The sequence below is a fragment of the Rattus norvegicus genome, chromosome 1 (genome assembly GCF_036323735.1).
Source record: "Rattus norvegicus strain BN/NHsdMcwi chromosome 1, GRCr8, whole genome shotgun sequence".
Taxonomy (NCBI): Eukaryota; Metazoa; Chordata; class Mammalia; order Rodentia; family Muridae; genus Rattus; species Rattus norvegicus.
Genome location: NC_086019.1, coordinates 164259551 through 164283668, shown reverse-complemented (window position 1 = coordinate 164283668; position 24118 = coordinate 164259551). Strand labels below are relative to the sequence as shown.

The following is a 24118-nucleotide window of genomic DNA, read 5'->3' as shown; positions in this document are numbered from 1 at the left end:
CTTAGAGCTGACAACTCTAACTGGGTGTCATGCTTTTATGTAGGTTCATTGGGGTTGGGAATTCCAGCAACCGTGTGTCTGAAGCACAGACTGTTGAGATGTTGGGTAGCTTGACTCTATCTCGTCTAACAAGTATTTCTTCCTTCCCCACAGTCCGATTTTCCTCACATCAGAAAAGGCCCAAAGCCTTAGGTTCACTCCCATTCCCCGTCAGCAGAGTCATCATCCCTCCCTTCAAAGTCTGTCATTTTTTGCCTTTCCTTTCCCAGCCCTCAAGACTTGCATACCAGGAAGAGGACAAATCTTTTGAAACTGAAAAGCCCACTGTCAGTGACACACCTCCTTCAACAAGGCCACATCTAATCCTTCCCAACTGGGGACAAATATTCAAATGTATGAGCCTATGGGGGCCATTCTCATCAAACCACAACATCTAAAAGATGAGGACTTTTTTTTTTTTTTTTTTTTTTTTTGCTTGAAAAAGATAATTGTTCCTCACAGGACAGGAAATGCTAACACACACACACACACACACACACACACACACACACACGCACACACCAGCATGTTTCTGATTGGAGTATGGATTTATTATCAAATAAAATTGGATAACTTTTTTGGTTTTTAACTATATGTATGTGTGCTCTTTTGTATAGGTCTGTGCATATGAATACAGATGCCTGGGGAGCCCAGAGGAGTGGAATCCCTAGAGCTGGAGGTGCAGATGGGCGCCAGAAGAGGACATTAGACTCCTTGGGACTAGACAGGTGTGAACTGCCATGTGAGTTCTGGGAACCGAACCTGGGTCTTCTGCAAGAGCAGCAACTGCTCTTAACTGCTGAGCCGTCTTCACTCCCCTCATAGCCTCTTTCCCCACTGAGTACTGTTAATGTTGCTCATATGCATACAAGTGTGGGACCACCTACTGGGACACAGGCACCCTACAGTTGCCCCCTCCAAATAAGGACTCCTCCGATGTCTCCCACCCTGACCCCAGCAGCCATCAACTGCCATCAACAGCTGGGGAAAAATAGAAATGCATGCCTGCCCTGCAAATGCTCTTCCTGTGAGCACCAGCCCTGGTTCAAGGTTGGAGTCACTGCTCTTTTCTTGGTGAAACACCCCTTCTTCTCCTAGTGAATGTAGCCAAGTCTGTGGCTTCAGGAATAATCGGGGAGCAAAGTAAGAAAACCATTCTTGTAGGTAGATTTCTTATGCTAAAGCACTGTCAATGATAAGTTTGCAAATAGATTTGTAAATGTGTAAGCTTGCAGCCTCTGGCTCTGTGTCTTTGGCAGGCGTTGCAGACCAAGGACAGCACTTTTTCACTTTGGCTTTGCACTTGGCCTTCTACCCTCCCAGTGGCAGATCTCCCAGGGTCCTAGTTGGCCCTCACAGTAAGACTTGTCGAGCATCTCGGGCCATCTTTATTTTGTGTACACGGAATGGAGAGTGGCTTGCAAATACTACAACGAAGGACAGCTTGTGGTTTTGTTTTTGTTTTTTTCCCCCCATCATCTAGGTCCTTGGACTCTAATCAGGACAGCAGCCTTGGTCACAGGTACCTTCGTCCACTCAGCCATCTCTCCAACCCAATAGACCAATAGTCTTCAGAAAGAAAAACACATGAGTTCTGCATTCTCTTTAGCTGTCTGTATTTTCTGTCTGTCTTTGGTGACGGATGCTGCCTATTGTCCAGTAAGACTTGGATGTGTCCTTTCGATTGACAGGGCTGCCTATGCTCCCGTGTGCAGGGTGCAGGCCTGACAGTACAGAACACCTGGTGACTATCACCTGGCTTGTAGGGTTTCAAAGGAACGGAACTGAGCTGCCCTGTGGTAACTAGGGCTGCTGACGTGTTGGTTATTGTACTGGCAATATGGTGGAATAGAAAGAAACCAACATGCTTTTAGTCAGAAATGACTTTATTACTTAAGTGGCTCCAGAACTTTGAAAGATGTCTTTATCTCCTCAGCCTCTTGGTTCATCAGCAAAGGCTAGAAAAGAGATAATGGACAGGAGAGCTATTAGAAAATGTATTTTATTTTATTTTTTAAAGATTAATTTATTTTATGTATATGAATACACTGTAGCTGTCTTCAGACAAACCAGAAGAGGGCGTCAGATCCCATTACAGATGGCTGTGAGCCACCATGTGGATGCTGGGATTTGAACTCAGGACCTCTGGAAGAGCAGTTGGTGCTCTTAACTGCTGAGCCATCTCTCCAGCCCCCAGTAAATGTATTTTAAATATCAGTAATTATTATTGTTTCTCCTCAGCTGACTAGAGTAGACAGAGAAAAATGAAAGGCGTCCTTGGTTGGACATCGTCCTGGCAGCCTCACAAACGCCATCTTGCTTAAGCAGGGTGACTATTACTACAGGTATAGGAATGACTCCTATTTTTTCTTATAAATTTCGAATCATACACAATTGGTATGTACATAACTACAAAAATCAAAAAATGACATTGAATTATGTGGAATTAAAAGTCTGCTCTAAGAAATTAATATTATCAGTTTCACATATATACATACATACATATACATACATACATAATATATATCTTATTTTACCTACAGTTACAGGAGTCAACATGTGGGTACTGGGAATCAAGCACCTTTGTGCTCTGAAAGAAGTGAGTGCTTGTAACCACTGAGCCGTCTCTCCAAGTCCAATGATTCTATATCTATCTTTTTTTTTAAAGATAGGCTCTCAAATTCACTAACCCCCTGCCTCAGGCTCTCGCCCGCTGAGGTCCACCACACCTAGTTCTATATATGTATCAAGTGCTTTTGACAGCTCACACTTGCATCTGTATATGTATTCACGTTCGTGAGGGATATAGCTTTCTCTTACTTTATGTTGTGCACAATTAGGTCACTCTGTTGTCCTCTGGTTTATCCGTTTTCACTTAATATCTTGGAATTCTCCCCTAGGGGAATTCACACAGATATATATTTTATAATCCCTGCATAATATTTTATATCTATTCCTGCCAGCCCCTTTAAACTCTACTGCATAGTCCGAGTCTTACTGAACTAATGCATCACTTCAGTTTTACAACAGAGGAAACTGGGACTCACGGGCCCAAGGAAGTCACCATAGTTCACACTGCTCCATAGTAGCAAAAGTGAGATGATACTATTTCCAAAATGCATGCTGCTTCCACGGTGCTAGGGTCTCACCTTTCACTGGAAAAGTAATAAAATGCTCCTGAGAGGGGTTGGGGATTCAGCTCAGTGGTAGAGCGCTTGCCTAGCAAGCGCAAGGCCCTGGGTAATAAAATGCTCCTGAGAGGAGAAGGCGGCTGTTCAGAGCTTTATGCACAGGACTCAGGTCCTCGGCACGAACAGCAAGTGCTCTTCAGCCCTGGGTTGGCTCTCTGAGCCCACACCGCTCTGCTTTCCTTAGGTCTCTAGAGTTGATGTTCCGGTCGTGACTGCTCCCTGATTCTCTGTTGTCTATCTTGTCTGCTGTGGAGCAAGCAGCTCAGCCTTCCGCAGCGACTCACTTCCCGGTTCTCCAGTGCCCCCTTGTGACTTCCGGTGAGAAGTGTCAGAAGTGTCTGGATCTCTCATTGCATGCCCGCATCTTCACAGTGGATAAAGGCTTCTTTGGACAACACTTTTTCTGTACATGTCTTTTTGTGTATATACATTCTTTATTCTATTTTAAATTATTTTAGTCATGCACAAAAATTTGCAAGAATCATACAAACGTGGTGTGCTGTAACCCCAGCTGTTGGAGCACAGAGGCAGGAGGTAAACAACCTGGTCTGATCTCCTGATCTCATAGCAAGTTCCAGTGAGTCCGTAAGAAGGTGGGGAGTCGGGGTTGGGGATTTAGCTCAGTGGTAGAGCACTTGCCCAGCAAGGCCCTGAGTTCGGGCCCCAGCTCCGAGAAAAAAAAAAAAAGAAGGTGGGGAGTCATTTCGTCAAGGCATCTCAGTGAGTAAGGGAACTTGCTCCCAATCTTGATGATATGGGTTGATCCTTAGAACTCAGGTGACATTCAGAGAGAACCAGTCTCTGCATATTGTACACACACACACACACACACACACACACACACACACACACACCAGTACAAAAGAGCCGTGTTTACCCTTGTATAGATCTCTCTGTTGTTAGTTTTTTATTGTTTCCTTTAATGTTCTGTTTATACAGTTTGTATGAACTGTAGTTTTTCCCTGGCCCATTTTTGTGTAATGCATAAACACCTCATACTGTCACTCTAAAATACTCCAGGGTGCTTTTGTTAAAATGAAGGTCATTCTCCTGCCTCATCACTGTGTAGCTGCGAGAACAAGGCAATCATTATTATTTCTGCCCTGTTACCCAGTCTGCAGGCTGCATACTGTCGTCCTAGCAACGCCTTTCCTAGCCACCCTTTCCTCTGTGGCTGAGGATCCAATACGGGAGCACATGTTACATTATTTCATTTTTGTTCTGAAGGACTTTCCCAGCTTTCCCTTGTCAACATCAGTGTTTGGAATAGAATCCAGTTTGAGTTATGTTCTTGGGTTAGATTTGTCTGATATTTCCTCATGTTTTTATTTAGGTCTCACATTTGGGCAAGAATAACACAGAAGCGATTTTTTGTGTCCTCAGAGCCTCATGTTGGGAGCCACAGGATGCTGATTACCCCATAACTGATGACACTCGTCTACACTAACAACACAAGAAGAGACTAACCCAAGGGGAAAGGCAGCCCAGAGTTCCCAACCATGTCCCTGCATCTGTGTAGGCAGAGACCTTTACAATGGAGGCTTCATGGGACCTGGGCACCTTTGGGAGTTATAGCTGGAGTTACAAGTATGGCAAGCGTCTGGACCTTGGTTTGAGTTTTTCTGTTGGCCTGCGGCTGGAAGATCCTGCTATCCTAAGCTTGGAGTGAGCCTTGTAGGCAAATCAAGTGAGCTTACAGTTGGTCCTCTTTGGAGCCTGGGGCTTTTTAACCTCAGTAGGCTTTGCCAAGGCCTTGATACCCTCAAGAGTGCACTCATGACCTTGGTCTTGGTTTCTGTGACTTCTTTAGGTCCCATGATTCTTGGCAAAATGCATGTTCCTTAGGAGCTTTCTATCTGCCCTCTTAGGAGGCTCATCTCTGTCCTTGTGGCTGGAAATGTTTGCATATCTGTGGCATATGTGTGTAAGGGCATCTTTTCTGTGAGTGCACAGCATGTGTGCCCAGGAGGACACCAGAAACTACAGGTTTCCCCTATGGCCAGTGAACCCCCAAGACCCACCTTCCTCTGCCTGCCAGCACTGAGGTTACAGATCCACCACATTTTTACACGCTGCTGGGAATCCAAACTTCAGCTCTCATCTTGTCTGTTTGAGGAAGGCTCTTGTGTAGCAGAGGCTGGTCTCAAACTCAGTGTTGACATCAGGAATGGGCGAGGTGGTCAAGCTCCCGTGCTGACTCTGCTGATGAAAATGAGAGCAACCGCATCAGGTTACCTCGCAGGGTGATAGGCCCTCTGTGAGAGTCAGTGCTCAAGAGGCTTGTCTGTACAGTGACACCGTCTATAGAAAACTTAAAGTCTGAAAAGGCAGGTGTGCTACAAGTGATTGGAGTGAACCAGTTGTAGTCAGCTGTTCAACATCATCAGACATGTTCAGATACAGTAACGCTACAAAGAAAAGTAGGGAGGAGCAGGAGGGCAGGAAGAGAACACTAGGGTTATGCTCTTCCAGTCAGAGATGCTCTAGCATTGATCTTTGTGCAAATAAGCAGTTTTAGAAAGATGTTTCAGGGGTTGAGGATTTGGCTCAGTGGTAGAGCGCTTGCCTAGGAAGCGCAAGGCCCTGGATTCGGTCCCCAGCTCCGGGAAAAAAAAAAAAAAAAGAACCAGAAAGATGTTTCAGTGGTTAATTGCACTGGCTGCTCTTCCAGAGGACCTAGGTTCAATTCCTAGCACCCACATGGCAGCTTGCAACCATCTGAATCTCCAGTTCTAGAGGATCCAACCCCCCTCTTCTGGCCTCCAGCAGCACCAGGTATACACATGATGAACATACGTACATACAAACCAGACATCCATATTCATACAAAATAAAGCAAATAGGGCCAGGGGGCAGTGGCACACACCTTTAGTCCTAGCACTTGGGAGGCAGGTGAATCTCTATGAGTTTTGAGGCCAGCCTGGTCAACACAGCAGGTTCCAAGACAGCTAGGGCTACACAGAGAAACCAAAGTAAATAAATCAATTAAAGAACAAAGTGGGCTGGCTGAAGAGATGGAGAAGCGGTTAAGAGCACTGACTGCTCTTCCAGAGATCCTGAGTTCAATTCCCAGCAACCACAGGGTGGCTCACAACCATCTGTAACTTCAGTTCTAAGGGATCTGACGCCCTCTTCTGGTGACTGAAGACCGCTACAGTGTACTCACATACATAAAATAAGTACATAAACTTTTTAAAAAAGTGGGCAATTGGGGCTGGGGATTTAGCTCAGTGGTAGAGCGCTTACCTAGGAAGCGCAAGGCCCTGGGTTCGGTCCCCAGCTCCGAAAAAAAAGAACCAAAAAAAAAAAAAGTGGGCAATTGAGGAAGACATCCAGTATCAACCTCTGCCCCCCAATATACACATGCATGCACTCACACCTGCACATACATAGAAAGGGAGACACATAGAGCGAGAGTGAGAGAGAGAGATACATTGATATTGATCACATTTATGACAATTGTACCACTCTTTTTTTAAGTGTTTTTTAATTAAGATTTTATTTTTATTATGCATATGTGTGGATTTCTGTGTGTGGCTATGTGCAGATGAGTGCAGTTGGCCACAGAAGACAGAAGAGGGTGTCAGTTATCCACTGGGGCTGGAGTTATTGGCTGTTGTAAGCCCAACCTGGATGCTGGGACTGAACTCAGGTTTGGCTCAGTCCGGTGAGATCTCAGTACCTGCTCTAAACTGCTGCCTAGCAGGTAATGTGCTGAACTAATGTAATGCACCAACAGGGAAACTGGGTAGGGTATATGAGAACATTTTAATCTTGTTTTTCTGAAAATATAAAACTATCCTTTAATCTTAAAAAAAAAATCAGACAAGAGCTGGGCAGTAGTGGTGCACACTTTTATTCCCAGCGCCCAGGAGGAGGCAGAGGTAGGTCTGAATTTGAGGCCAGCCTGGTCTACAGAGTGAGTTCCAGGACAGTCAGTGTGTACAGAGAAACCCTGTCTCGAAAATTCAAAAACCGAAATAAATAATCAGCCAAATAAATTTGTTTTTAGAAAAAAAAATACTTATTCCATAGCCTAAGCTGGTCTTATGCCACACTCAACTTGTTCTCAAAAACAAAACAAAACAAAACAAAACAAAAAACAAATACTTTTAAGAGAGACAAGCTCTCTAGGTAGATCTAGCTGTCCTGGTGAACAGTATGTTTAGAGGATAAATTTACTGTGCTAGGCTTGTAAAAACAGTTGTTTGTAACTTGTGTAAGCCATGAGGAAGTTGCTCCCACCTTGAATATACCAGGTGAGCTAGCCTGAGACGGATGGACCGCTTCCTGGTACAGTTGGGCCATTGTTTAAAAATTCCTGATTGTTGGGCTGGAGAGATGGCTCAGAGGTTAAGAGCATGGACTGCTCTTCCAGAGGTCCTGAGTTCAATTCCCAGCAACCACGTGGTGGCTCACAACCATCTGTAAAGAGATCTGATACCCTCTTCTGGTATGTCTGAAGACAGCTACAGTGTACTTGTATATGATAAATAAATAAATCTTTAAAAAAAATTGCTGATTGTTGCAAAACCGTTCCCTGGCTCAATTACTCATACAAGGTCACAAGGTCAAACAGGCTAACTGCTAAGCTCTGCTTTTCTGTGAAACGTCAGCTTGCTTGATGGCGGAGGCACCTGCTGGATGTCTGCTACAAAATCAAGCCTTGCCTACACCCAAACACGATATGAATTAATTTGCCCCCCAAAATTATAACTTTGTGGATCTTTCCTTTATAATCCTTTGGCTAACAATAGCCAGAGTCTTACCTCGATTAATTTTCTCTGGTTTGGTCCTGGCCAGTTTTTGTTTGTTTGTTTTGTTTTTTTAATAAAAAGTCTCTAATTTGGGGTTGGGGATTTAGCTCAGTGGTAGAGCGCTTGCCTAGCAAGCGTAAGGCCCTGGGTTCGGTCCCAGCTCCGAAAAAAAGAAAAAAGAAAAAGAGGAAAAAAAAAGTCTCTACTAAAACCAAAACTGAGTCAGTGAATCTCTGAATGACCCCAGACCCACAACAAATTTACTATGTACATCAGACTATCCCCCAGCCCACAATTGCCTCTGCCGAGTGCTGGGATTAAAGATGTTGCCCCACTACAACCGGCTTTATTCTGAAGATTTTAAAGGCTGTGGCTGTACTAAAACATAAGCAAAAAGGCGCCGGGGACTCCAGTTTCTTAGCTGTGTGACCTTTATTGAGATCACGGAACCAGCTATGAGCGCCCCACAGCCGTTTCCTCAAGATAGAAAGACTACAATTCCCAGGGTGCCACTCGTGGTTGTCAGGAGCAACCACAGAACGCCGACGAACAGACGCTGGAGTCTGAGGAAAAACTGACCCACTGCTACCAGCCATGGGGATGGATTACTATGCTGTGCTCCAGGTCAATCGCAACTCAGAGGATGCCCAGATCAAGAAGGCGTAAGTGGGTGGGATCCTAGCCCAGCAAGTGCAGAGGCAGCCCCGCCCTGATGCCAGCCAAATAGTTTCCCTGCGCAGTTTAGGGTAGGAAAGGGGCACCTCTCTTCCCTTGTATGCCCTATCTGACTTCGTGCTGGTCAGGACACGAACTGGAAATTCAGACACACCCTCAGTGCATCAGGGGGCTTCCAATGCCCCAAACTCCTGTCCCTTAGCTCTTCCTGGGTCATGTCCGAATTCCTAGCTATGAAATAAGGACAAAGGACCATTTGGAACTTATCTTGAGTCTCATGGAGAGCCACAGGCATGTGGACCAGAAATGACTGGGACAAGTGGATGTTACAGTTTTCATTTTGGCCATCACATGGGTTTTTGTCACTGACTGATCTCTGTCTCTGAACACCTCTGTCAAGTCTCAGGGACTTTGTGACAGTCTAGATATGGGTGAGATGGTCCATGTCTTTAACCCCCAAACAGTGAGTCAGTGGCTAGCTTGAGCCACATAGCAAGGCCCTGTTTGTAAAAGAGAAGAAGTGTGTGTGTGTGTCTGTGTGTATGTGTGTGTGTGTGTGTGTGTATTTAGAGGGACATCTAGGATAAAGGTCAGGCTATGTTTCTGAAATTTTTGATCTTTTAAAGTTTTTCTTTGAAAAGAAGTTTTGGGCAAATATTTATGGAGCCCTCATCTTATGTGTATTGTTATAAAGGGAGGCGTACCCGGTGCAGCAGAGGCTTGTGTTAAGAGGCGAGGGGCTTCTAAGGAGGCTGTCCAGATAATTAAAGCCAAAGGGTGAGGCTTGAAGGAGGACTAAGGCTCCTGAGAGGGCTGGACAGGAGACACTGAGTTTGGAAATCAGTTGTGTCATCCAAGGTAAAGACAAAAGGAAGCATCTGAGGCAACTGGAGGTTTGGAGGCACACTAGCTGCTTGTATTGAACATGTGGGTGCTGTTCTGAGAGCCTTCTGTCATTGCTTCATTTAATCCTCACAGCCACCCTGAGAGGAAAATGCCACTGTCATCCCACGGGCTTGTATGTGGCAAATGGAATAAGAAATCAGACATGATCCCTTCTTCCCTGGGCCAGGTCTTGCTTGTGTGGACTGAAGGGGAGGGATAAGTGGGTGTCCAGTGGGGATGGAGAAATCAGATAAATTCATTAAACAATTGAGACAGTTCTGTGTAGTGTGTGATGTCACCCACTGCTCAGGGCTTTTACTGGCCAGTGGTATTCATCAAGTAAAAAGTTACCATGAGAGAAAGCAGGTGACCAGTGGGGCTCGTCAAAGGATGGCTACCGTGGCAAATAGCTAAGCATAGCCTAGTTACCAGAAGACCAATGTGCTGGCTAGTTTTAGGTCAACTCAACATAAGCTAGAGTCATTTGGGAAGAGAGATTCTCAATTGATGAAATGTCCCCACCCTTCTGGCCTGTAGGCAAGGTGCATTTTCTTAATTAGTGATTGATTATGGGTGGTGCCATCCCTGGGCTAGTGGTCCTGGGTGCTTTAAGAAAGCAGGTTGACCAAGTCACAGAGTTACCCTCTGTGCTCATAAGCAGCACCCCTCCATGGTGTCTGCATCAGCTCCTGCCTCCAGGTTCCCTCCTTGAGTTTCTGCCCTGACTTCCTTTGATGATGGAAGATTTGATTTGGTTGCAGACATGTAAGATACAATAAACCCCTCCAGCTGCTTTTGGTCACGGTGTTTTAGCACAGCTATAGAAACCCCTAGGACAGCAAATATAACATACTCAGGCAATTCAACCTTTCTGAGCCTCAGCTTCTCGTCTCTGAGAGATAGAGAGAGAGAGAGAGAGAGAGAGAGAGAGAGAGAGAGAGAGAGAGAGAGAACTGTGGAGTAGGAGCAGAGTACCCAGATGGCCCGTCTGATAAAGCAGCTGCATGCAGAGGATCCAAGCTGGACCCCCAGAACCCACATGAAGAAAGCTGTGTTTTGCTTGTAACCTGGCTCTGGGGAGTTGGACAAGGGTGGTGAATTCCGGGGGCTACCTGAACAGACAGCCTAGCCTACTTGGAGAGTTCCAGGTTACTGAGAGACTGTGTTAATAAATGAGGTGGGTGGAGGAACAGGAGAGGTGTGTCACAGCCATCTGAAATGGGATCTGATGACCTCTTCTGGTGTGTCTGAAGACAGCTACAGTGTACTTACATTCATATAATAAATAATTCCTTTTTAAAAAAAGATTTCCGGCTGTGGCAGTGGGTGGGTGTGGGAATGGAGGTCCTGTTTGGGCTCTGGATCTGGTAGAACTGCAAGGCCAGGGAGAAGACCTGAAATACAGGGGTGGGGCACAGATGTCTGTGGCTCAGGGAAGTGGGCTGGTAGGAAATGGGCATCTGCTGTGTGGGAGATGAGCTCAGACTGCAGGCTGTGAAATGAGAAGCTGCAGAGCACCAGACGCCTATGTGCTAGGGCTGGGCAGAGCGGGTGCCCTGATCAGACCCAGCAGGGGCTGCATGGTACCAAGCCAAGATTCCCTGCCCTTCCCTGCAGGTTTCCTTGGTCGAATGCCTCCCTGTGTGCACCTCTTCCTAAAGGGGAGGGAAACAAGAGGATAGAAGGAGAGAGTGGTTTCGGTGCTTATGTAACAGTCCCCTTCCTATGTGCCCACTCCAGAGGGCTCAGATCCCTTAATTGGTCTCAGCTCCTGCCAGGTCAGATGCACATCCTTCAGGGTTCACTTCAGCTCCCCATTTTCACTCGGAAGGTCAGAACACCCCTTCCCCTGCATGACTGTCTTTTGTGGTGGTCTCCATCCTGCGCCTTAGTGAATGATCCCTTTAAACTCCACAGATCATCCACTCGATCTCTCTTGACTGTAGCCTCAGACGCTGCAGTCGTCCCTGGGAAGAGTGGTGGGATGGCAGATATGAAAGTGGGGCAAGCATGAGCCCAGAGGTGGAAGAGAGTGCTAGGGCCTAATGGGACCCGAGGGCCGTAACACACTCGAGAAGCCTGTGTCAGACATGATCCTCTGCAAAGTAGACACAAGACAGAGTTAGATGAACTCCGTACCACAGGAACCAATTCTGGGGAAAACAGGGAGACTGCAGACCGCAGTGTAGGCCCCAGACTTGTGACTAGAAAGGGAAGGAGGAGTTATGTAGGGAGGGGAGCTAAGCTTGGCTTGTGGGGGAGTCTTCGAGCCAAGTAGGTAGAGGATGTTGGGGCTTGAACATGAAGTGTTCGTTGGTTAAAGGCTTTGTTCCTAGCAGGTTATGCCAGTGGGAAACAACTGGCTCAGGAGGGTGTAAATGTCATTAATTTGTCAATCAATCAATTAATTAATGGGTTAATCCCTTCATATTGGAATGGGCTCTTACAAGGTAGGGGCTACTTAGAAGAAGGTGGTCTCCGGAGTTGGCCTTTGATGTCTTGTCCCCACCCCCACCCCCATGTTTCTCTTCCCTTCCCTTCCCTTTCCCTCTTGTGTGTCCCCATTGCCCCTTTTCTCCCTTTTCACACCCATTCCACTCTTTTCTCCCTTTCCTCTCCCACTTCTCCTTCTGTCTATCCTTCCTGGTTGCCATGCAGGCAAGCCGTTTGGCTCCTGCCATGATGCTCGACCTGAAAGCAATAGTCAGCCACCCACGGATGAAAACCGCTAACCAAAGGCATTTTGTCACAGTGACGAGAAGCTAACCTGGGAGTGTTCTGGTCTCACAGGTGGACCACCACCGAATCCCTGCTGTCCTTAGGTCTCAGCTGTGACAGCTAAGGGGACAAGCAGCCACAGGACAGATGCCTAGGGATCAGCGCTCAGGCTTCAGGCCAACTGTGTTTTCTACCCCAGGTTCTCTTCTAAAAGGTCCAAGCAACACACCCCACAGCCGCCGATACCTGTGCTACTCTCTCTGGTTCATAACAAAGCAGAGCCAGCCCCGGCCATGCTCTAGCCTCACAAGCAGGTCAGAGGCAAAGGCTTGCTCTCCTTCCCCATCTAGATACCGGAAGCTTGCCCTGAAGAACCACCCATTAAAGTCAAATGAGCCGACTGCACCAGAAATATTCAGGCAAATAGCAGAAGCCTACGACGTGCTGAGCGACCGTGAGTGATGATGGGCCACCCCTCCACTAAGACTATTCCTCAAGTGCCTAGACTGTCAGGTTTTCTGCAGAGGACAGTAGAGAGGAATAAGTCATCTTCCCTCCCAGCAGCCAGACAAATTAAGGGCAAACCAGGCCACTACCAGGCAGGTGGATGGACTTACCCAGCCGAAGCAGCACAGAAGTGGGCGTGCCCCTCTGCCTCTGGCTGGCAGAAAGGACCCTTCCTGAGGCTTGGAGGGGAATGGCAGCTGCCAGAGACAGAGGGCTGAGGCAGAGCAGACGTTGTTCTGATTTATTGTCCCAGACTATCTCCAGGGACAACAGGAGCAGAGGGCAAGGAAAAGCTTAGAGCCATCAGACCTCACCCTTTGGAAATCAGTCGTGTGGGATGAGGGTGACTCACTACTAGGCAAAGAACAGCTGCCCAGTTGGCTTCTCTAGGGGATGGTCTGGGGGGCTGTGACTGTGTCTTCTCTAGGGGATGGTCTGGGGGGCTGTGACTATGGCTTCTCTAGGGGATGGTCTGGGGGGCTGTGACTGTGGCTTCTCTAGGGGATGGTCTGGGGGGCTGTGACTGTGGCTTCTCTAGGGGATGGTCTGGGGGGCTGTGACTGTGGCTTCTCTAGGGGATGGTCTGGGGGGCTGTGACTGTGTCTTCTCTAGGGGATGGTTTGGGGGGCTGTGACTGTGACTTCTCTAGGGGATGGTCTGGGGGGCTGTGACTGTGACTTCTCTAGGGGATGGTCTGGGGGCTGTGACTGTGACTTCTCTAGGGGATGGTCTGGGGGCTGTGACTGTGGCCACTGTTGGTTAAAACAGCTAGACTATGGCTTCTCCAGCCCTGATTTTTTTTGGATTTTAAAATTTCCAAGTTCAGGGGTTGGGGATTTAGCTCAGTGGTAGAGTGCTTGCCTAGGAAGCGCAAGGCCCTGGGTTCGGTCCCCAGCTCCGAAAAAAAGAACCAAAAAAAAAAAAAAATTTTTTTTTCCAAGTTCAGAATTCTTAGATTCTAAAATTTTAAGATTTTAGAATGTTACATTTCCCTCCCAAGACTGAGCTAAGTCAACCCCAGGATGTACCTGACCCTCAGTCTCTCAGTTCCTCTCAAAAGCCCAACCCAGGCAGGTTTCTCTCATTGCTTTTCTGGGCTATCCTATAGGATCTATAGGCTAGTGACACTGAACTGACAGCGAGTGTCACTGACTTTCTACCTCCTAGAGACTTCCAGCCTGCAGGAGATAAGGCTGCCCTTGTCCCCCACCTCCCTCAGCTCTCTCACTACCTCTGTCTCTCCAGTCACATAAGCCCCGGAGTCCTCCTCAAGGTCACTTTTACCCACAGCAGTGAAACGAGGCATCTATGACAAGTTTGGCGAGGAAGGCCTGAAGGGTGGGATTCCTCTGGAGTTTGGATCCCAGACTCCATGGACAACGGGCTATGTCTTCCATGGCAACCCTGAAAAAGTGTTCCACGAGTTTTTTGGAGGAGACAACCCCTTCAGTGGTAAGACTCCACCCCCACCCCGGTCCTTTTCTTACTGGGAAAGAATACCGCTGTAGAAGATGCCTTTCTTGTTGGCTAGGTTTGGTTGCTTTTTATTTATTTTGTGTGCTTTTTTGTTATTTTACTTTTGAGGCAGATTTCCCAGGCCAGGCAAGGCTTAGCCAAGGATGACCTTGAACTCCTGATCTCCCTGCCTCCCAAGTGCTGGAATTATAGGCATGTACCACCACACCCAGCTTTCTCTCTCTCTCTCTCTCTCTCTCTCTCTCTCTCTCTCTCTCTCTCTCTCTCTCGTTTCTTTCTTTCTTCCTTTCTTAAATGTTAGACTTGTTCATTTTATGTGTATGACAGTTTTACCTGCCTATAGATACACATATGTGTGCCTGGTAACCAGGGAGGTCAGAAGCCATCAGGGCTCCTGGAAACTAGAATTAGGGGTAGTTTCAAGTCACCATGTGGGTGTTGGGAACGGATTCCCTGCAAGAGCAGCAAGTGCTCTTAACCACTGAGCCATCCCTGCACCCTCTGAGGCTTGGTCTCACTCTGTAGGGAAGACTAAGTTCATCTTATAGTCCAGTTGGCTTTGAACTCTTGGCAATTACAGGTGTGAGTCACCACATCCAGCCTGGTTTTGCCTCTTTAAGAAGTAAGCAGAATGCCTAGGAAGCGCAAGGCCCTGGGTTCGGTCCCCAACTCCGAAAAAAAGAACCAACAAAACAAAACAAAACAAAGCAAAAAAACAAAGCGAAGAAGTAAGCAGAAGGGGCTGGAGAGATGGCTCAGCGGTTAAGACCACTGACTGCTCTTCCAGAGGACCGGAGTTCAAATCCCAGCAACCACATGGTGGCTCACAACCATCCCTAATGGGATCTGATGCCCTCTTCTGACATCAGATGTACATGCAAATGGAGCATTCATTTATATAAAATAAATAAATCTTTGAGAAAAAGAAGGAAATAAACAGAGAAATGGAGAGGAAAAGGGATTGTTTGTTTATTTATCTGAGGCAGGGTCTCATTCTGTAGCCCAAGCTAGCCTCAAATTCCCCAGGCTCCCAAGTGCTGGTATTACACATATAAACCACACTGAAATTAAAACAGGATTTATTGAAAAATTCTCTACTTCCTTTCCTCTCCTAGATGCAGTCACTCACTGTTAACATCCACCATGTCCATTCAGAAATTTGTCTTTAAAAAGATTCTGTGGTACTGAGCATTGAAATTGAGACCTTGTGTAGTTTAGGTCAGTGGTTCTCAACCTGTGGGTCATGACTTCTTTACAAACCTCTATCTTCAAGAAATATTTACATGTTGATTCACAACAGTAGCAAAATTGCAGTGAAGTAGCAATGAAATAATGTTATGGCTGGGGTCACCACAACATGAGGAACTGTATTAAGGGTCACAGCATTAGGAAGGTTGAGAACCACTGGGCTAGACAAAGACTCCTATTATGGAACTACCTCCTTGTTCCTTTTTTTTTTTTTTTTTAAAAAAAAAAGGAAGCCTCGCTATATCTAGTGTGTGCAGATCAGAGGTCGCCCTCAGGAGTCAGGTGGGTAAAAGTGCCCTTTACTTGCTGAGCTGTGACATTGGCTCCCAGCTGTCACGTGAACCCACAGCACATTGCCAGCTGTTGATGTACCTTTCGCCATCTAGCTTGTCACACTCATTCCATGGCACTGGCCATGAGGGACAGGGTACATAACAGCTACCTCTGTCTCCAAAGCCTACAAGGGCCCCACATCCAGCAAATATAGCACATTGACCAAGGGCACAGTTCTGTGGCCAAGTGGTCCTGGGGTACCGGTCCCAACTTCATTACTTGCTAGCTATGGAACTGTGAGCATTTTCTTGGACTCTCTAGATTATAAAGTAAGGATGAAAGTCACTGAGTGCAGAGCCTGATACACAGCAGGCTTTCCCAAAGGCTTAGCTGTTTCTCAACTTAATGGTATAGGGCAGGACAAATGTTACCCTGTGCCACAGACTAAAAAACCAAGTTTCAAAGGATTACAGTACTACAAGCAGACCCAAAGGTGGTCATCATTCTCCCCCGCCCCGTGTCTTGTCTCTGGTCTCTCTGTCTCTCTCTCTCTCCCTGTGTGTTTCTGTCTCTGTCTCTCTGTCTGTCTCTGTCTCTGTCTCTGTCTCTCCCTCTCTCCCTCTCCCTCTCTCTGCCATCAGGTTAAGGCAAGGTCATCAGGTGGGCTCTCAGATGGAGAGCAGGAAAGGAGCTTGGGACATGTTGTCAACCACTCACTACTGCCACTGACCAGCCCAAATCCTTCTTTGTATCAGCTTGTAACTCAAGAGAGCTTGAGGCTGGGTTGTCTAGGGTGGTCATGGGAAAGGACAGAGAACCAGCAGTAGGATCTGGGGAAGGGCAGAGTGGCCTAGCTGCTCTGACCCACTCTGCCTGAATGGCCATCTTGTCTGCACTACGGGGATCTACCGCTTAGAGCGATGCCTGAGTTTGTACACACAGCAGGAGCTTGCCCCCACCTCACTCTGTGGGAGTCCCAGGGAAGCACTGGGACCTGGCAAGGGCTGGTGATCACTGGTCTGCATCTAAGAGTGGCTTCTCGAAGCCAAGTGTGGTAGCTCACTCGTGTAATCCCAGCACTGAGGAGGCTGGGGTAGGAGGATTGCCCTGAATTCAAGGCCAAAAACAAAATGAAACAAAACAGATAGTCTTTGGTCCATGGGTCTGAGAGGTGGGAATGCTGTGCTGAGCCTTATTCTTGGGGCACTGAAGAGGTTCAAGGGAATATAGGGGTGTATGTGTCTGTGGGTGTCTGTGCATCTATGTCTGTCTGTGCATCTCTGTGTGTCTCTGTGTCTGTGCATCTGTGTGTGTGTCTGTGTATACGTGCATCTCTGTGTGTCTCAGTATCTGTGTCTGTCTGTGCATCTGTGTGTGTGTCTCTGTGTATGTGTGCATATGCGTGCATTTCTGTGTGTCTGCATCTGTGTGTGTCTCTCTGTGTGTCTCTGTGTGTGTCTGTGTATGTGTGCATCTCTGTGTGCATCTGTGTTGTGTCTCTGTGTGTGTCTGTGTGTCTGTCTGTCTATCTGATCTGTGTCTTTGGACATCATTTCTGTTACTCATCCTCCTATCTCTTTTAGAATTTTTTGATGCAGAAGGAAATGATATAGATTTGAATTTTGGGGGGCTTCGGGGCCGAGGGGTCCAGAAACAAGACCCTCCAATTGAACGAGACCTCTATTTGTCCCTGGAGGACTTATTCTTTGGCTGCACCAAAAAAATTAAGATCTCCCGAAGGGTGAGTACTAGGCTGGCTCCCCTTACCAGGCACCATCTACCTCCACAAACCTCCCTGGCAGGTCCCCCTCCCCCAACAGGAAAACTTGGCAACCTTTTCTGATGGAATCATGAAACTCTTAGGTCAAAAGACTCAGCAATTTTAGACTTTAGACTTTAGAATCGAAATTTGAATGAATAATATAAAGATTCAGCCTTTTTTTCTGGTACAGAAGTCCCTTCTGCATCTATCTAATGGGAACAGGGTCTCTCCCTTCCCAGTCCAGCCACCCTAGTGGAAAGCGGAGGAGTGGGAGTAGAAAGAATCTGCCATTCATTTCACTCCAGGGCATTACAGACCACACCCCAAGGACTGTGTGCCTCAGCCACAGGGTGGGCATGGAGGTGGGCAGCACAGTCTCTAAGGCGACAGCTTAGCGAAGACCCTTGTGAGTAGTTGCTGTGAGTAGTAGTAGTCCTTGGACTGACCTGACTATGGCCTGTGGTTCAGCCTTCTTCCTCCCCTTTGCCTGGGGGAGATACCCACTGTGGCCATGCTGTCCAAAGGTGGCACTGTGAGCTCATGGGGTTGCAGGCACAATGGAGGGGTGGGGGAAGGGATGCTTTGCATGAGGCTCAGTATTTTGCCTTCTGAGAGGTCCACTGCATGCTTGTGACCAGCCCCCTCTTTCTTCATATGAACCAGTAACTTCCTAGAAACCGAAGTCTGGGGTCTCTAGTGATCTTGTAATAGACACTGAGGGGTAGTGGGGCCTAGTGTAGGATAGGGAGGACGTTGGGATTAGGGCCAGACTTCTGGGATTTGGAGATAGGAAACTTTCACTATGTTTTTGTTGGTGGCCAGCACTTGTGGTGACTGGTGTCTCAGGCCACAGCTTCATCAACTTGAGGACATGCCTTGCCTTGGAGAGTCACAAGCTCTTAAATCTAGTGACAGTGGGATGGGAGTGGGAATGACTCTAGTCCCCCATTACTATGGGTACAGAGTACACCCTACAGGGCCTTTCCCCTGAGACAATTCCCCGTCCCTACCCCTGTCACCGTAGGTGCTAAATGAAGATGGGTATTCCTCTACCATCAAGGACAAGATCCTGACCATCGATGTGAGGCCTGGGTGGAGGCAGGGCACGCGCATCACCTTTGAGAAGGAAGGGGACCAGGTGAGAGGGAGAGAAGCTGGCTCGGGGCAGTCAGTCACCAGGTTCAGGTAGTGGGGGGACCGAGAGGGAAGGAACACATTTTTTTCCTGTTCCTACAAGTTTTGGTCTAGAGTTAGGTGGTCCCCAGAGCCCCTTCCCAGGGACAGAGCATCCCAATGCTTCTGTGAGCTCAGCTTGGAGATCACTACCATTTTCCACAGTGGGAAACTGAGGTCCGAGATGGAAGAAACTTGCTCAAGATATGAACACAAAAGGCTGAAAGAAGGGCCTGGGGAGATGACCCAATACCACCCAGGGATGGAGACCTGGACTTGGTCCCCAGCGCCATTGGCAGAGCCCCTGTGATACCAGTGCTGGAGAGGCAGAGACAGAGGATCTTGGGGTTTACTGAACAGCCAGTCTGAATTGATGTGCTCTTGGGTCAGGAGAGATCCTGTCTCAAAAAATAAGATGGAGAGCAAGTGTCAATTTGTCGCCTCCGCCAGCACATACATGAATATAGGCCTGTGCTCACACAGAGGAAACACGCGTGTGCACATATACACACATACACACAGACAGAGAGGAACACACACACAGTGTAACACACACAGAGGAACACACATACACAGAGAGACAGAGACAGAGAGAGACAGAGACAGAGGAACACACACACAGTGGGACACACACACACACACACACACACACACACACACACACACACACACACACCCCTGGCGGGAGAACTCAGTTCAGCTTCCCTTCCAGTGTCTTTCCTTGGTGCAAGGAGAAAGATGTTCAGAAGCATTTAATTAATAACAATATTAAGCTAAAATACCTGTGGAAACATTGTTATTGTACAAGGATCCCAAGTGCTTACATGTTGACAAGAAACAGTAATGGCCAGCTCAGAGCTGAGAGAGATGGATTCTCTTGCCCCCACTTGTCCCTTTCTTACGTGGAAAACACCTGCTTCCAACAATCATGCTTCAACCTGGGCCATTGCGAGCCACAGCAATTCAGGAGGCTGAGGCAGGGGATCACTTGAGCCTTAGGAGTTTGAGTTCAACCTGGGTGACATAGCGAATTCCAGGCTAGTCTGGCTACAGAGTGAGACCCTGTCATAAGTAAGCGAGAAGACAGGCAAGCAAATAGATATTCAGTGCCAACATCCTCCACTCTGGCCAGCTTTTCCCAACCTTGGCATGGCCCAGGGCCTCCTCAGAGCCTAACCTCTGGCCCTCCCTTCATCTGGGCTTTGAGCTTACAATTTTTGACTATAAGGCAATTTCTGACCATCTGACTATTTCTTGTCCTGGGAACAGCAGCTGCTCTTGCTCTCTGTCTTCAGTGGTCAGAGTTGAGGCAGCTCACTGAAGCGAAGAGATCACTGCTGAGTTTCTGTTAGGCAGAGCAGCTGTTTGACCCCAGCTCAGGGTCTAGCTATCACTTGCGGAAGTCCCTGCCCCACACTACTGAGAACACTTACTTTGAGCATGCTCAGTAGAGAAGTGCTTTGGGAGTGGGAAGTGATTTTGATCTAGGGAAGCTTCTCTAGAGGGTGGCCCTAGGCCACACTGAATGCTCCCTCTAGAAAACTGGGCCTAGTTCTCCTTGCACAGTGAGGACCTGGAGACAAGTAGAGACAGAAATGTGGCCAAATCATATAAGCAATAAACCCGTTACCCCTTGGCTTTCCCCGCCTAGGGCCCCAACATTATCCCGGCCGATATTATCTTCATCGTAAAGGAGAAGCTGCACCCTCGCTTCCGCAGGGAGCAGGACAACCTCTTCTTTGTGTACCCCATTCCTTTGGGCAAGGTGAGTGGGTACAGCGCAGAAGGCCATGGGGGCCCAGAGTGAACCCCACCTGCAGCAGCTCAGTTCCATCTCTTCTCCCCTAACCAACTTCTGCAGTCACAGGCAGGGCCCTATATCTCTCTCCCTGGCATTAGTTGGATCTGTGGGACAGCCCCTCCCCATCTCATCTTCCCACCCTGTCCTGGTCCTGCTGCTGTCCCCAGGCTCTCAACATGTCCAAGTGGTTCTCCTCAAGGTGCCCCCGTTGACTCATTCTTTGCACTTCAGGTCTCAGGGTGAGGACACCTGCCCACCTCACCCTAGAGCTGCTGCCCCTACTGTGTGGCAGCATTCAGAGCCTGTCACCCCTGCCTCTCAAAAGCCTTACACTCTGTCATCACGGAACTGCCTAGCTCAGGGTTGGAACCCAGGTAGACTCCCAGACACCTTCTAAATAGAATGGCTGCAGTGATGCCCTGTAGACCTCTCTCTCACTCTAACCTCCCCCACCCTCAGGCCCTTACCTGCTGCACTGTGGAGGTGAAGACCCTTGATGACCGGCTGCTCAACATCCCCATCAACGACATTGTCCAGTGAGTCTGTCTGCCTAGTCCCCAAGTAGCCACAGAGAAGATGGACTAAGACTTGGCAGGGCTGTGCAGGGAACCCTGGGAACCCAGGCTAGGATTCAAATCCACTGGCCTCTGCCTGAGCCACGGGCTGTGTTCACCCTATGGTGGGATCACCTTTCTCTAACCCATGGGAAGCCCCTGCATAGGCCCGAGAAGCCCAGTGCTGGTCCATCTCTTGTCTCCATCCCCAAAATCTTCATCAGAGCATGGAGCAGTAGCTCCCAAGTCTTGTTCCAAGAAAAGTCTCAGAGAAGCGAAGGTCTGACTCCCACCCCAGGTCGGCCTCGAATCCTAGGGAGAGTTGTGCAATCCCGGGGGGCGGGGGACCAGCCAGGAGGGTACTCACTTTGAGCAAGGATTTCCAGGAGTGTTGTGAGTCTTCTATGCTCCTTCCTTTCTTCTCTTTCTGTCTCAGCCCCAAGTACTTCAAGATGGTGCCAGGTGAGGGGATGCCGCTGCCTGAGGACCCCACCAAGAAGGGAGACCTCTTCATCTTCTTCGACATCCAGTTCCCCACCCGTCTCACACCCCAGAAGAAGCAGATGCTGCGCCAGGCACTGCTGACCTAATTCCGGGGGACCTGAGCAGGAACAGGGATGGAGAGGGCTAGCTGGGCCTTGCCCGCTCCTACCCCCTCAGCCCCCACAGCCTGTGAAGATGGGGAAGCACGAGATCTTAGGCTGACATAATAAAGATTCCTTTCCTATCCTCTAACTATGACGGGAAGCGAGTCGGGGGGATGTTACCTCTAGGAACCAAAAAGCTAGGCACCTGGGGCCCCATTTTGGCTTCCTAGGCATGGACTTGTTCACTGAGACTTCAGAGTCTCTTGCAACACCAGACAGGGCTGTGTGACCTCCAGGGTCCTTCTGTCTTGACGTCTCACAACATATATCTTTAGAGGAACCATCTGTGGACTGTGCTGTCTTGAGAACTACGGACAGGGAAAGTGAAGCACAGGAAGAGGCAGCGGCTGTCCCGGCGCTCCTGTGTCCGTGGCTAAGCAGCCATCAGAACCCTAGGCCACTCCATCTAGGCTCACAAGCTTCAGTTAAGAGCCACACCCACAGCACAGTGCCAGAAGGGCTCTGGCCTCCACCTCTGCTTTGGTTCCTCGTCTATGAAATGAGTTTTAAGCTGCCTCTGGGCCAGCAGTCTGGGAGGCATGGGCCCTTGACGACCTGACTCTTGACCTTGTTGTCAAGACTACTGACCTTGTTGGTGAAGCTTACAACCTGCCTACAGGTAGAAGACTGGGGTCATTGGTGTGAAAACGCTCATGGTTAGATTATAGAGAGCCACGGCATCATTGCCCGGTGACCTGGAGGAGGTCCAGCTTCTGGGTCCACACCCACGCCTTTAAGGTCAACAATGCTGTGTTCCTCTTCCTTGCTAAGGTGCTTGCCCTGTCTGGGGTTTGAGTTTAGGCTGTGATTAGGTCTAGGGTTGTGGGCATCAAGCAGGTTCGGTGGTTTCTAAGATATGAAAACAACCCAGACTGTCCACATTGCTTAGAATTCTGTCACTCAAATCGCCACATTAGCTTAAGGCTTTTCCCTTTTGTCTTTAAAAAAAATCTTTTGGGGCTGGGGATTTAGCTCAGTGGTAGAGCGCTTACCTAGGAAGCGCAAGGCCCTGGGTTCAGTCCCCAGCTCCGAAAAAAAAAAGAACCAAAAAAAATAAATAAATTAAAAAAATCTTTTTTCAGGACTGGAGAGTCAGTGGTTAAGACTGTTCTTTCAGAGGTCCTGAGTTCAAATCCCAGCAACCACATGGTGGTTCACAACCATCTGAAATGAGATCTGATGCCCTCTTCTGGTGTGTCTGAAGATAGCAACAGTGTACTCATACATAATAAATAAATTAAAAAAAATTTTTTTTCTGAGACAGGATTTCTTTGTAGCCCTGGCTGTTCTGGAACTTGCTTTGTAGACCAAGCTGGCCTTGAAAGAGATCCTCCCGCCTCTGCTTTTGAGAATTGGGATTTAAAGCACCCCCACACTCAGCTTTTGCCCTTTTAAATTTTGAGGCAGTAGCTGAGACTGACCTTGAACCTCTGATCTCCTGCCTCAGCATCCCACATGCTGAGATTATAAGCATGTGTCACCATGCCCAGCTAAAAGATTTCCTTGTTTTTTAAAGTGGGAACGCAGCTCTTGTCAAGTATTTTACTTTCAAACACATTCAGTCTTGTCCCCGCTGTCCCCAAACCCTTGGGATCAAGTTATCCCTGAAGCCATCTTGAACCATCATGAAGGCAGCAACAGAAAAACCCTGAGATAGAGGGCTAAGCATGGTGGTGCACACCTTTAATCCCAGCACTTGGGAGGCAGATGCAGGTAGATCTCTGAGACAAGCTTGGTCTTCAGAACGAGTTCTAGGATAGCCTAGGCTACACAGAGACTCTCTGTTAAAAAAAAAAAAAAAAAGACCTGGAGAGGGCCTGGGCTCCAGGAAGCATCTCAGCACAACAGTCAAATGCAAATGTGAGCCTTCAGTCAGACACCTGGGCAGGTCACTTCATTTCTTTAGGTCCTTTTTTTTTTTGTTGTTGGAATAATTTTGCCTGCATTTGTTACTTTGTCATATACATGCATGCAGTGCCCTCAGAGGCCAGAAGAGGGCGTCAGATCTCTGGAACTAGAGTTAAATGGATATTTGTGAGCCACAGGTGCTGAATTTGGGGCCCAGATCTTTGCCAGAGTTGCTACTGTTCTTGACTGCCAAGCCACTTCTCCGGCCCCCTCTGGATCCCTCTTTGTTTTTGTTTGAGACAGGGTTTCTTTGTGTAGCCCTGACTGACCTTGAACTCACACAATCTGTTCCCACCTCCCCCAATGCTGGGATTAAAGGAGAGGGACACCACTGCCAGTCTCCATTTTGTTTTACAGCAGACTTCAACCCCTTCATTACAGACCTGTGGAACCAGATGGTGGAGTGCTCACTGGCCTCTGTGGCAGGACAGACATGGTGATTGTAACTGCCTGCTCTGGAGGTCAAGCCTCCAGCACTGTAGGGAGGTTGTGGAGGTAGGACTT

General features: G+C 48.1%; 1 protein-coding gene and 2 long non-coding RNA genes across 6 annotated transcripts; 2 read left to right on the top strand and 1 right to left on the bottom strand.

Moving 5' to 3' along the window:
- Positions 1–1907: 1907 nt before the first annotated feature.
- LOC103691200 (uncharacterized) lies at positions 1908–21563 on the bottom strand. Of its 2 annotated transcripts, XR_010060718.1 has the most exons (4): positions 21427–21563; positions 12883–19102; positions 5252–5432; positions 1908–1997 (listed from the first exon to the last, which is right to left on the bottom strand). It is a non-coding gene; the product is annotated as an uncharacterized LOC103691200 (long non-coding RNA). The 2 variants fall into 2 exon arrangements; XR_010060717.1 differs by lacking the exons at positions 12883–19102; positions 21427–21563 and adding an exon at positions 8000–8493 and having other exon boundaries at positions 5252–5429.
- Positions 3249–6202, top strand: LOC120099893 (uncharacterized). Its single transcript, XR_005499352.2, has 2 exons — positions 3249–3548; positions 4564–6202. It is a non-coding gene; the product is annotated as an uncharacterized LOC120099893 (long non-coding RNA).
- Dnajb13 (DnaJ heat shock protein family (Hsp40) member B13) lies at positions 8497–22953 on the top strand. 3 transcript variants are annotated; one of them, XM_006229766.3, is made up of 8 exons: positions 8497–8649; positions 12616–12719; positions 14066–14224; positions 17353–17510; positions 18556–18669; positions 20356–20469; positions 20965–21041; positions 21496–21794. In XM_006229766.3, the coding sequence occupies exons 1-8, from the start codon at positions 8582–8584 to the stop codon at positions 21647–21649; spliced, it is 948 nt and encodes a 315-aa protein (XP_006229828.1). In that variant the 5' UTR covers positions 8497–8581; the 3' UTR covers positions 21650–21794. The 3 variants fall into 3 exon arrangements, with proteins under 3 accessions (XP_006229828.1, NP_001005885.1, XP_063118881.1); NM_001005885.2 differs by having other exon boundaries at positions 8576–8649; positions 14063–14224; positions 21496–22953; XM_063262811.1 differs by lacking the exons at positions 8497–8649; positions 12616–12719; positions 17353–17510 and having other exon boundaries at positions 14085–14224.
- The last annotated feature ends 1165 nt before the right edge of the window (positions 22954–24118 follow it).